Genomic DNA, 14,192 nt, shown 5'->3' on the forward strand with positions numbered 1-14,192 from the left:
GTTGCAAACTCGTCGCCTATGTCTGGCATCCTGACAAATATCTGAGGCACTCACTTACCCAGAGTCTGCCCTCACACACATATGGCAGCCGCTCTGTGTGCTCAGCTTCCACCCTGGATATGACTGAAAGGTTTGGACAATTTCACCAGCCCTCATGCTTGATTGGAACAGAATAAGTAAAATCCTCCTTGATCTAAAAACTCCTCCTCCATAAAGGTTTTTTTTTTTCCTACACAAATTTCAGGGAAGAGCTTGGTAGCCGTTAGAGTCCTGCCAGGCCCGTTTTGATTAATCCAACTGATTTGCTTTCGTCCACAGGATATTCTGGTAAGTTCTGAACCAACCACAGCGCTATCAGATGCAGCTCAGTTTCAACATGTGGACCACTAAGCAGCCGTGAAGGGCTGGTCTTCTGGCCACATGGCCAGGTGATCAGCTGGCAGACCGCCTCCCCTGCCTGTCTGTGCCTCTCCCGCTGGTGCTGGTGGCCGTTCAGCTGAAACACAAGCTAACGGCCCGTCTGTAGAGCAAACCCCGCCACACACCCATCGCCACCGTTTAGTTTCAACGTTCTACCAGCTTCTTAAACACTTTTATGTTAAGTGGAAAAACAGCAGCAGGAAAATGTTTGCCAAGGCTTTCACCTGTTAGACTCCTGGTGGATGGCTGGATGAGAGGAACCGGCAGGAACACAAACAACCCACCTGTGGCACAGGTTCACAGCTTTACACGCTGCATCCTGCTTGTTTACAACATGACATTTTTCTAGGGCTTATATGCCAAATCATATCTTTGCTCTGAGCAGTTGCTAGGCAACGAAAGACAATTCCTGCTCCATGACAAGCCGAACTGGAGAATTTTAGTTTTTTCATTTGGGTTTGGTAGAAATGAAAGAAAATAAATGCATGCACCGTGTAGAGGAATAACAGAGAAAGAGTTTTCTATCTGCTACAATAAGAGAGCTGAACTGCCCTCCTCATTTGATCGTGTCTCCTATGTCCTAAATTAACGGGGAAGATGCAACATTTCATCAGGAAAAAGTAAGAAAGTGTAACGTCTCGTGGCCTGTCCAAGTAACCTCACACTTCCAGGACATTTCTAACATGACAGTAAGCAAAGTGAGCTCGTCTAACTGTCCTTTACGATTTATTTTTGCTGTCAGAAGCATCCCGTATTATTTTAAGATGAACTTGAGATGGTGCAAGAAAGCCTTAAGATAACTAGATGTTTAGCATTAACCTCCCTGTTCTCTAAAAGGAAATCGATTGCTATGATAAAAATTGTAAGAAATTATCAAAACCAATCTCAGAAGAACCATTTTTCAGCAACATCCCTGGAATATCACTTAAACTCTTGCAGGTTAATCATTAATAAAAACTCAATAGTATGGCCACTGAAGTGGAGAACATCAGAACCTTCACAGCGCTTGTTTTTAACTGGCTGAGAGACCCAGAGTCAGCTTTACATCGCTTTAAACATCACTTACATTCTGAGTTTCTGTAAAAATAAATCTTAGAGCAGAGAGACGGTTTAGATGCACACATTCAAAAATGTATCCGAGTACCCTTGGAACTAGGTCTCCTAATATCAGCAACCTTATTCACTAAGACTGTATTGTGTATACAGAATTTCAACCAGCAAAGGTGTGAACTGGGACAACTCAAGCCCTGTTCCCATTCAGCCTCTTCACCTGACTGCTGGAGGCAGAAAGGTGGAGGCACAGAGAGCAGCACCGTCTTCTGGTTTGGGTGAGAATAAACACGCAGCAGCAGAAAGGTCCATGGCTGAGGTTGCACATGGCAGCTTTGGGGTGTCTGTTTGGCTGTGGGCAGAAGAGAAGGCGGAGCCTGTTCCTCACCTGAACCTGTTGAAGAATGTGTTCAGCTCATCGGCTCTGTCCAGACTTCCATCTGTCCGATCCTCCTGCTGCTTGAAGCCTGCCATCATCTCTTAGATTGTTCTGCTTGTGCTCCAGCTTCTTCCTGTACACCTCCTCAGTAATTCCACTAGCAGCTCTGTTTCCACATGGACTGTCTGCTTTCTGCCTGATCTGGAGTGACTTCCCATACATCCTGTCTGTGTATTGGCTGTGTGAATATCTGCAGGTACATTTCTTTACGTTTCTACTGTAGCCTGATCGCAGCAGCTGCTGCTTTGCTCAGCGTAAAACCGTTACTGCAGGGAGCAACAATACAACTGAATGGATTTCAGAGCGGCGCTGAGGAGGCACCACCTCCAACGACACCTTTACCTGCAGGCATCCACCTGTTGCTGGAGCCACAGGTAGATGGAGCGGAGAGGAACATAAGTTGGATTTTAATGATGCTGAGATATTCTTGGAAAGGAATCATGAGCTGCAGGACTACTTCCTTTTAAGCTAAGAGTCTCCAAGAGGAACTCACCTGGAATTGTTTTACTGTCAAAGAAATATTTAATAAAGAACCTAAAATATTTAGCATTATCTTTGAGCAGCACACTGTTGCACACAGACAGCACATCTGTTCAAGAAAGACAGCATTTATCCAATTACTCCAGGGATTATTCCTCTAACGTCAGATAGCTGCAGCTATGGACAGATGTTAGCAGATGATGCCTGATTCTACGCGTGCAGGGTTGGCCTGATGAGGCGGGAGGTGATGGATGTGAAGCTTCCTGGACATTACTGCTACCGCATGAGAGGAAGAAAAATAAAGTCTACGAAGATTTAAAAGACCAAAGCTTTTCACAGTCACATAAACTCAAGCATGGTTTGAAGTTATTTTCAACAAAACAATAATCATTTTCACACAACTCAGTGGAGGATGAAAAACAGAGAAATTAAAAAAAATTAAGATAAATTATGAAAAAAATAGTGTAATAGTCCTGTAATGACTTTATGAGCAATATTTTGTGAAGTAATTAAATGAAGCATCAAGGATGGCGTGGCTTCTTTCATTATAGCACCATCTCCTTTAGTGGGCCATAATATCGATTCAGTGTTATTGCCATCATCAGGTCTTTATTATAAGGCTTATTTTTATATTCTAATCACCTTGAATTGAACACTGCTGCTGTGGTTGAAAAACAACAGAGGTGAAGAAGAGCTGCCCTCTGGGATCTCTACAGCTATTAAACACAGAAAGCACTCACTGGGGAATCTAACATTTTTGTCATTCATTTCAGGCACAGCTACATAAAAGAGTACATATGGGAAAGCCCATTTAAGACCATGAAGTTATCCTAAACGGACAAAAGGGAGCTTCCAAAATTCTGCACGTCTAAGTTGCAGGCTGTAAACGGAGCAGAGGTTGCTCTGACTACAGATCTTCCATCACTCAGAGTAGTGGACAGTGTGTGACCCGTTAACAAGCTATGCTTCCTAAACCACTGCTCCTACACTTTAAAGTCTTCTGAACGACATGCCAGGGAAAATGTCCGACTTTGTGTTTTCCTGACTATATAGCGTGTCCTGTACAGCCCCTCCCCCACCTGTTGCTGCACACCACTGGCCAGCACGCAGTTGCTTCTACCATTTTAATTTGCTCACAAAGAAAGACAAATTTGGCTGCTGGGAAATATTTTCTGTAGCGAAATAAAATCAGTCATGGTGTGGAAACTACAGAAGCACCTCTCATCACTCTGATGAAGGTAATGGTGTTAAAAACTAGAGCAACAAGCTACGAGCTTAGGGACTTTACAATTTAATGTGATCATGAGTCATGTCTGAGTGGCATTTCTATGTTAGTTTAGCGTGTGGAATGAGATGCATCCCTTTAACTGATTTATGTTTTCAGAGATTAAAAAGGAGTTAAATTGATTGCATGCCAGTGGTATAAATACACTGTACCACCTACTTCACTCCTCTTCTACGGTTGTTTGTATTGACATCTGCATTTAGCATCTAATGGAACTTTTTCCACTCATACAGTTTATTAATTCTGTAAAATTCATTTACACAATCTAAATTAATCTAGAGACAGTGTAGCTATATATCAGGAAGAAGTTACTGGAACAGAGCGAGGATTCTACTGTCTGTGACGTTTCTGACTCAGCAGCGCAGCAGGTAACTTTTTCCAACGTTTACTGTCCTCAGCCAAAACCTCCTCAAGCTAACAGCATTGTTCTGGGCAGAGGTACCAAAACTAACTCTAGTCTCTGAGAAGGCCAAGCAGTTAGTTCTGGGGTTAACTTCCATAAATATAAAAGTGCGTGGTCATGTTTTCCCCTAAACCGTTTGAGCGCAGAGAGAAGCTAGCTGCTCCTTCAGGCTATTTTAGGAGCAGCTCTGCCTTCGCGGCTAAGCTCAGAATTAGCAGCACATTCAAACTAAGGTTTGCTCGTATTAAGCCCCAGAATCTCAATTTATATATTAGCAACACAGCCCCTACGTTATTAAAACACAACTGATTTAATTTTAAACAATGACTTTCAGTAGTTTGGCCAGGGTTGCTAAAGGAGGTGAGAAAGAAGGAGTGATGTGGTGGAGGATGACAGGCAAGCAAGCTCTGATAATGCTCTATAGCCAGCTTCCACTCATCTTACAGGCAAGCAGGTGGAAGTGGGGAGTTCAACAGGGATTAATGGCTTCTGGGAGAGTTCCCACGGCTGAGAAAAGGCTATGACTAAATGTTCTGCAATATCTCTAGACAAGCTGACAAGAAAGAAATAGATTGGTCAAAACGAATAACGAGGAAAACGTCTGACTACACGGCATGACATCATGGCTGAGCCCTTTGGGCCTTAGGGTGGACAGGTTTTGACACAGAGCCTGAAAAATGACAATGTGTTATTGTTTTTCATAGGAACACGTCACAATTTAGCTGATTTAACACACTCTTTGGTCATATCTACGGAACAGCATCAACTATTCCCAGACCTGCTGTCATCCATGACCGACCAGTGCGTGTCATTTCATCATCCAACCCCGGCCAAGTCCACAGAACCCTAAAAGCCCAAAGCTGTCCTTTATCCACTCGGACCATGAACCCTGAAGGTAATATTAATATCTGAGGTTGATATCACACTTCATCTTTAGCCTTTGAAAGAAAATAGCCCCAAACTTTGGAGCTGCTGTTCAGAAGTCTTGTCCACCATCATTATCACCCTGGAACACCTAAGGTTGTCAGATGACTCTGCCTTGTGGCTATTTTTAGCAAATAATTGCCCTTTTGCAACAGCCTCGTAAACAAAAGCTGAATCCAGAGCGATTACATGGCTATGACTCTCAGCAGGGAGCAGCCCCAAGCTTTTCCTCCTCACAGAGACAGCGCCTCGCTGCATCACTGTCATTAATGAACCTCCTAATTATTTCACTAAGCTGACAGCATTTCACTGTTTGATCAATGGCGGTCTCTTCTGACCTACTGATGTACTCCATCAATATCCAGCGAATACACAAGCAGGAGCGTTGCCGTGGTGCTTCCTCCCTCTGGGGGCCATGTGATCGCAGATAAAGATCATTAAACAGGAAGCTGCTCTTGTGCTGCGCAAAGCCCAGGCAGCCAGTAAGGAAGCAGATTATTCCTGATACGGACAGGCCTAAAAGCAGAATAGAGATGTCTTGACAAAACAAGCAACGGATAATTGCCTGCTGTTAAATTAGACCTGCCACTTCCAAAAACTCCTCACTGAAATCTGCTTCAGTTCCTGGCAGGCTGGCAGGTTTAGGATGTGACCAAAACAGGAGGCGAACCTCCCACAGCCTTCCACCTTCTCACACCTCTGACATTATCAGAGTTTCATCAGGAAGTTTAAGCCAACAGGGTCCTGATTGGAGACTGGTTCTGATTTATGAACACTGCTTTTTCTCACTTGCTTGTCTGATTGGCATTTGAAGCACGTGTGTGCTGCTGCCATTCCTGGAACGTGCAGTATGCCACTGTTTGCTGTTCAACCTCTACAAGCATCATCCTGCAAGAGATTGTCAAAAAGAAAGGAGAAAAAAAACAGAATAAAAAGAGGCCAAGGTCCTGAATCCCTCTTTGTGTCACGGCCAAGTGGATTTGTGTCTCGAGAGACGACCCGACACACCCCGCTTCTTTTCTGAACGCCTTCAACTGCCAAAAAACCGCGTCGCTGTCTGCCTTCACAGTTTCCCCTCCTCTGTTGCTGACCTCAGCCAGCCCATCAGCGGGGGACTCTCTTCATCTTTTAGGAAAACAGGTGGTTCTGGTTGTTAGTCAGAGCTCGTATGATGTCTGCCTCCATGTGTTTCATATTTGGAATGTTGCATTTGCCGACACGGCACAGTCAGGTCTAGGAGGGACTCAGCAGATATTTCTGGTCACGCCTGCAACGCGGCCCAAAACAACCACTCCTGCTCAGCTGTTTGGCTCATTCCACGGTGCGGGACATGGGGCGCTTTGACCTTATGACATGGAAGGGCCCTGGTTGCACAAGCGTCCGTAGGATCGGCTTCCGCTTAAAAATGAAGACTCCAAATAACTTTTTAAACACTGTGTCTCTCCTTCCAAGCACCTGAAACGCGGCGTGACAAACAACTGTGGAACAGCGAAGGGCTTCTTCCGCTTCCCTGTCCTGATTTACCCTGCCATTTACCGTCCCTTCAGAAAAATGTCAGACTGTCTGGAACTCGCCCGCGGGGACAGAACTTGTCATTCGGAGAGTGTTCCTAACATTTGCTTGCTAGCTTTAGGTGGATGCAGAAACATCAGAAAACAAGGCCCTCCTTGGGGAACCATCAGCAGTTTATTGCGGACAACGCCGACTTCTGCCGTGCCAAACGGTGCAAAAACAGTCTTGTAGGTTTTCATTTTCAAAAGACATCTGACACTGGGTGACAGACCCTGGCTATGTGTTATTCTGTGGATTTTCATTCAGTCTGTGACTGATGGGATCACACATCCAGAGAAACCACTTAACAATATTCAGGGGGGGCAGCTTTCCTTTTAAACTTATCTATCTAGATAAAGACAGGGCCCAAACTGAAGCTGGCAGATAAGTGTGACCTGAAACCATGATAAACCCAAGGTATTAAAAGACAAAAGATCTTTTTTTTATACCTTAAGTACAAAAGGTAAATAGGCAATTAAAATAAACATTGAATGTTGATGTTCATATCTTTTTCTGATCGCATTATCTCGCTCATACGGAGCTGTTTGTTGTAGTCAAAGCACATGTTGTAAATAGCAACAGCAACCTTCTGAAAGCGTTGCTCACCACGTGTTTCCTATAAAAGTAATGATCTCACACTACATATCGGCCCAGTTCTAACCTACTTTGAGCATCTTCCAGCTCCCACATATCTCGGCTGTGTTGAAAAAACAAAAAAATCTCTGGCAGATGTCCTTTTCGAGTATCAACTAATTTCTTTGGACTATTTCCAGAGAAATGGCCAAAGCCAACAAAGGAATAGGTGGATGTTAGTCTGACGTCAGTGCACTTTAAATCACAAAGGCCAGATGACTGAGCTCAGAAATGCAGCGTGTTCAGCCTTGCTAGCTGAGGAGGGCTGGAGTTGCCTGGCCATTAGGATGATCACTGCCGTAGGAACGCCATGAACAAAAATAACAAGCTCCTCTCACGGAGAGACGAAATGAAACCGAGCGAGGCCTGCAGAGGAAGCGCTGGCCAGCGACGCTTCGTTTCTTATGAAAATTCAGTCTCATACTGACCCAACGTCTGAATCTATATTTGGAGAAGATCTTTTTTAAAACACAAGAGGCATTCAGATTACAGCCAGCGCCTGTTATGAGCGAGCGCCTATCAGCAACAATTAGTAATTCATAACCCGGCTTGTGGCAAACTCAAGTTCTGCCATGGTTGTCCTGCTTCTACAAAGACGAGAGGCGGTGCTGGCCGGGGGCCAGCTGACCACATGGCTAAGCCCGGTCCACTGAGACAAAACTAATTCCTAAATCTTCACAAGCTCACCGCCTCACATGAAAAACCGATTGTGCTTCTATCGAGCGCCATCACAGGTTTACACAGGAGAACACCATTTAGAGAAAAAAAAAAATCATCATCTTACAGCCTGAAGGTATGTGAGGAGAAACAGCACGGAGAGCACAGGAGCATATTTCTAACAAGCTCCTCTGCCGTTCCTAATTAAAGTAAAGGGAATAAGCCTGCTCACACACATGAGAGATCACAGAAAAGGCTCTTATGTCTGCGCTGGGTGGGATCTGTGTGCCTGTCTCCTCAACACCTTAATCCAAGGAGAAAAACTCAAAGCGCGTTTCGTGCCAAGCTGATGGATAAACAGAACAACAACAGTTTTTCCTCTCAGGCACCTGGTACACATTAAAAACGAAGCAAAATTCCCTTAATTTTCTAAATAATGTCCTTTCTTTGCTATAGAAATAACAGTGGATATTAGACATCAGAGCACTTCAGTACAAGACCTGGCATAAGATAGATTACATCTCAGAGATACAACAAAAGGCAAGTTGGGTAAAATCATTTTCATTTATAAATAAATCAATACTGTGCCCTGGAACTCATGTTTTATTACTTTACATCCATGGTTCTCACACTGGTGGTCCTTGGACTGTCTTTACGGATACTGTTAGAGCGTCTGGATAACTGGGCTGGTCTTTCTGCCACAGCACTTACAGGGACTTTTATTTGTCAGTAGGTAACTTTAAATCAGAGACTAGAAAAATCACATGTGGGGTCCAAAAAGGTTCCACCTTGAGGTCCATCCTATTCAATATCTATATGCTCCCCTTAGCTCTGATTATAGAAAACCAAGATAATTTTTTTTGCTTGCTTTTATTCTGTTTTTATTTTTCCAGTGTTTTAATCATGTAAAGCACTTTGCATTGTCCTTGTACTGAAACGTGCTATACAAAAAAATAAACTTTTGAGGACATTTTGCAATCACTCATTATAAAGGTAAATATCAGGGAGAATAGGAAATACATTTCTGGTTTCATGGGCAACATACTCTACTTGTAAAAACTAGATTCTTATTTACCAGGAAGTTGTGCTGTACTTTGTGTGTGTGAATAAATTCAAAACAAATTGTCTGAAGTACGGACATCATTTACACAGTTTTTACTTGAACTCTAAATTTCTCTTCTTGTGTAGGACAGCTAGGATACAGAGAATCGGCTTTCTCTTGGAGTATCAACTTCAGGGGACACTTCTTTAAATCTTTCTCTAACTTTTCAGAAATGACGACTCCTAATTAATAACGGAACACACAATTCAATTAACTGCATCTTTCATCCAAATATCAAATATCCAAGACCTTGTCCTTTTTATTTTTGCTCTTAGAACACGTCCTGCTGCAATTTTAAACCGTGTTAGGAAGCATGGTGCCAATTTCATATTTACTGAAATGACACTTGTTTTAAAATTTTAAGATATCCGCCGCTTTATAGTCAGAAAAGCGACCAGGCGACTATTTCTCATCGCTACAGATTAGTAGCTGTTCTCTCAATAAAACGTGCCCGGAAGAAGCGCGCGGTGTCCTGGCTTTTAGGGCTGATGTAGGACTAAATAAATGAAGTGCGGTGATCTTACAGGTGTTTCCCGCTTCCAGCTGCCAGGCACCACCAGAGGACGCAGACTTTCTGCAGAACACGCCTGAAGTGGTGCAGAAAACACGGCTCGTTTTGTCCCTCTTGTTTCTATCAGCCGGCTTTAAGCTTCGGTGCGGTTTGAAAGGCAGCAGGGAAGGAGGAGGAGGAGGAGGAGGCGGGGGAAGGGGGCACTAACCAGGCTAGTCTGCCCGCTCGGCTGGCTCCTCCCGCGGGCGGCCAGCCTGCTTTTATTCCGCCGCAGGAAAAACCCGTTATCTCGCATCAGTAAAGTCTCCGCCGGCAGCGCGGCTCCACAGCCCCGCGTTAAACACTTAACCGCACCAGCTACGAAACCACTAATTTATATTTGATTAACAGAGGCTTTCACCAAACTTGACTAAAGTTTTCCCTTTTTTTCCTTTGCCTCCCCGAACCTTTGGAGTCAGGACGCACACGTGCACATGAGCGCGAGCGAGCAGAGCGCGAGGCTGGAGGCTGACGGGAAACGCGGGGCTGACTGAAGGGCAGCTCCGCTGATGAAGTAAAACACAGCGGAGTTCCTCTGATGGACACCACGGCACAATACAGGCAACGCTGCCTGGGAAACAACAGCGGCACCGGCCCAAAAGTTCTGAAATACGCCACTCTCTTTTCTTTACTTCTCGGTTAACAGTTTCCAGGCAGCCCACGCGTATTTCGCGTGGAAGGCAGCAGGTTTACAGGCAGAGCCTGTGGAGTTTAACGCGAGTTGCGCCCGTGTAGTTAGTTGTGACTAGCGGTCCGCTTTGAACGCAAGGCTGAGATAGAAACGGTGAATAAAAACTGCTGCGGGAGTTGAACGGCCGTGATGGCCACGTCTCAAACAAAGACACGCAGCTGAAAGAGCAGCCGCTGGAGTTGCTTTTTGTACTTACAGTGAGTTGAGAGGAGAGTCAGGAGGCAAGCCAGACGTGTTTTCGCCATCTTGGTGTCGATGCAATGCTTGGTGCGGCTGGCCGTACATGCGCAAAGTAGCCTCAACAGCTTTGGTGAGGATAGAGGGGGAGAGACCTAGAGGGAAAACCACCAGAGGGAGAGAGAGGCGGGGGATCCATTGCATGGGGTTGCCGTGGCTACCGAAAGCATCACTCACACAGACAGGAATTTATAGTTGACACCATGAGGAAGGCTTTTACTACTGTGGCCTCACACTGCTGCTGGCTGGCAGCAGCTCTGATATGAAACCACCAGCCTCCAAGCTTTTAGGTGATGGGGACCTGAAGAGAAATTAGGAAACAAATGTAAAGGTGCATCTTCCCATATTTTTGTTTTATGGAAAGTAGCCTCCCCTCATAGGTCCCAAAGAGGAATAAAAATAATCATCACTGCCCTACTCAAGACTGTTCAATATAATAGAGAACATTTTATTAAGACCAAGCCTGAACTTGCCACACCCTTTGTGCTGTGACCAAAATCACACTGTAAATACTTAGTTTGCTAGAGAAGCCTTAGAGAACAGAAGCCTCATCATTCTCCAAGCACCTCCATTTTTAAAAACACAATGATCAAACCTGATCAAGCTTCACTCAACCTGAAAGTAAAATACAGGATGATAACGTCTTTGTGTTGTGATAATCACGTTTGTTCACTTAAGATAACGTTAGGCTTTTACTTGCTGAGCAGTTAGGGGATGCTATTTAAATCTATGTTCAGTGTTTGGACTAAACATTTGATCATAAGCCAAATTACCTCTTCTTTTGAAATATTTGTGACAAGGTGATTTATTCTTGACAAGTGTTCATCTTCTCAATCATTTTTATTGATCAATCCAAACCGAGCACAGGAAAATGAAACCAAGATGAAAAATGAACGTGTCTGAAATTCTTATTCAAGCTTTATTAGCAACAGTGCATGCTGAGCAGGGATTTTATTACCAAGTTTCAGTTGCTTAACTTTATGAAGCTGTCCTTATTTTTTCCATCCGACTTCCTGGACTGTATTGTGGAGCAGTAGCTCTGTTGCCTTGCTTCAAGAAGTTCCACGGTTTGAATCCCTATTGACACCTATTTGTTGAATTTAAATGTTCTTCCTGTGCATGAATGGGTTCTCTTCGTGCTCCCCAGCTTCCTCTTGCAGCTGAAAAACATGTGCATGAGGTCAACTGGGCATGTTAAAATGCCTTAGGTGTATGTGTGCATGAATTACTGCTCCGTGTATCTCTACCGTGATGTGTTTGAGATTTACTCTGCATCTCACCCTTTAGTGATAGGCACCAGTCTGTCCGTGATCCTGTAAGGGTTAAAAAGGTAAAATGGAAAGTTTTTATGCCTGCACTTGCTTTGATCTGTTTATCTGTCCTCTCATACCTTAATCCCAGGAAGAACACAAAGCCTGTTTTGTGCCAAGCTGACAGAGAAAGAAAACAAGCAACACTGATTTCAAAAAGCCCCTGGTCCACTTGTTAATAATGATACCTATTAAAAGAATGCCTTTTAATTTAGAAATCAATGTTGAAGTTAGGTAGAACATCTCTTTACAAGATTGAGCATCAGATTAATCATATATAAGAGATGCAAAGAAGGTGTGGATAATTCATTTTGATTTATAAATAAATCAACACTGTAACAAATAAGTCTAGTTTATAGCCATAGTTCTCAAACTGGTGATAGTTGTACAAGCACTACCAGTGTACAGGTACCAGTATCATGCTACGCAAGTACAAGTACCAGGGGAGGTATTTGTACTTGCAGCATTAGGAGTGTGACAAACAGACCGTTATATAAATTTCCTTGACCCTGTTTTTTACTAGCAGTAAATCATTTCTCTGTCCAACTGAGGGTGCAGTGGCTTGACATAGCACAGCAATCATGTCAGCCCAGGACTCTGTTACCTTGCTCACATTGAAAGAACAAACTCAGTCTTGTTAAGTCCTTTCACATCACACTGGATCCGGTCCCTGGGTTATGCCAACATGCATTGCTTACATCAAGCAGTTTTCCCCCCACTGAGTCCTGCTATAACCATGCAAAGACACAAAAATACTTATCAAGTTCACAGCAGGCAAAATCCAGAAACTTTATTGTCATTATGTTACCATGATGAAATATTGGTGAGACAGTACCTCGGAATTCACAGATTCACACATAACACAGAGAAACAACAAGACGTAATGTTCAAATAGTTGAATGCACCGACAACACTTTCTGAGAAGCTAACAGCATGCAGATAGTCCTTAGCATCTGATACATGAGGCGCTACGTCATGCTCGAAGGAGGGTGTAGTGTGCGTTGAGCTAATAAGAGTTAGCACGTTAGCTTATTTACACTGGGAGGTTTTCTGCCGGATGGGAACTTTACTGGCCATTTTATGTTGTTCTCAAACATTGAGGCATTTAAAATAAAGAAATGAGGGGTGTGTGTGTGTGTGTGTGTGTGTGTGTGTGTGTGTGTGGGGGGGGGGTATAATATGGTGGGGGGAAGCCCTGGATAAGGAAAGTGACAAAGCAAGGATTAAAGCAACAGTTGGTAATTCTTTTCAGAAAAAGGGTAAAATTGTCCTTCCATCTTGAGAGTAGTTAATACATTATGTATTCACAAAAAGGAGGTAAGAAAGTATTCTCTGTGAGAGCTGCAGGCCTGAAAAACTCTAATCAATCTCTGCTGTTTGGTCCAAAAGGCAGGGATTTGTGAGAGTTTTGTTCCTGCTCTCACCCATTGACATTATATACTCATCCCTTCTGTCCCTGCACTACTGCCTTATCTATTGGTTGTCCTACATGCCAATCATTCTGACGCTCTCTCGTAACACCAGTGTGCATGTTTGTTCCTCGTTAGTTTTCCGCTTGCTGGCAGCGCATGTGCACATCTAGTGTTAATCTATCCGCTTAGCTTAGCGGTTAGCTGTTCATTGTAGCTCCGTAGACTTTGAACATGGATGAGAGTTGCAATAAGCGAATCACGTTCATGTTTATGAGGAGAAGAAGAAGAAGAAGGCCTCAGTAGAAAGAAATAATACCAGTGTGGATTTGGGAGATTTATTTTTATGCAATCGCCCTGAAGAGCAGAAGAGCATGGTAAGACTGTCTTGCGCATGTGCAATTATTCAAAGAGGGACTTGTGGAAACCTCTAACATTGGCCTCACATTCCCAGGTGGAGACCATTTTGAGAACAGAGGCAGCTCCAGTTTGCCTTGGAGCTACAGACAATGCTCAACACCCCACCTAGTGGTGAAGTTTCGCTTATTGCTCCTTTAAGTAAATGCTGGTTCACACATTGCTCTTACACCTGCAGATATATATATATAAAAAGAACAGCAAAACCAAGCAAAATAGTATCACAGGTACAAACAACCAATGTATTGAGAACAACACTGAAAAATACGTAGGCCATAGCGGATCCAGTCATGGGCCCAGACTGAGTGCCCCTGTGTACGGGGCTAAATGCTACGTACACCAAGGACCACCAACGCACTAGTGGGTCAAGGTGCCAGCCAACAGAGGGGAACTGGATGGGGGGATGGGCTCCACACTTAGTGGAGACTTGAATTGTTCAAGGAGAGGGGGCAGTCCAAAACCCAACCTGAGAAAAAGACAAACAGAAAACCAGGTACACACTCACATGTTCCCACACTAGTGCCCCCACATGCAGACACTCTTACACACACAAGAAAAACAACCTGTAATATTTTCTTAATAAAGTCAGAAAAACAAAGAGAAAAGAGTGTTGCTTTTAATTTTTTTATGTTGT

General features: G+C 43.8%; 1 protein-coding gene across 1 annotated transcript in view; it reads right to left on the reverse strand.

Moving 5' to 3' along the window:
* The window catches only part of jam3b (junctional adhesion molecule 3b), a 40,621-nt gene extending 30,029 nt beyond the window's left edge, over positions 1–10,592 (reverse strand). Inside the window, exons 1-2 of the mRNA XM_012868154.3 lie at positions 10,584–10,592; positions 10,382–10,517 (exon numbers count right to left, since the gene is read on the reverse strand). Of these exons, the coding sequence (XP_012723608.2) occupies positions 10,382–10,517; positions 10,584–10,592 (145 nt within the window). The remainder of the gene's footprint in view (positions 1–10,381; positions 10,518–10,583) is intronic.
* Between the last annotated feature and the right edge of the window lie 3,600 nt (positions 10,593–14,192).

Source organism: Fundulus heteroclitus, chromosome 11, assembly GCF_011125445.2.
Source record: "Fundulus heteroclitus isolate FHET01 chromosome 11, MU-UCD_Fhet_4.1, whole genome shotgun sequence".
Classification (NCBI taxonomy): Eukaryota; Metazoa; Chordata; class Actinopteri; order Cyprinodontiformes; family Fundulidae; genus Fundulus; species Fundulus heteroclitus.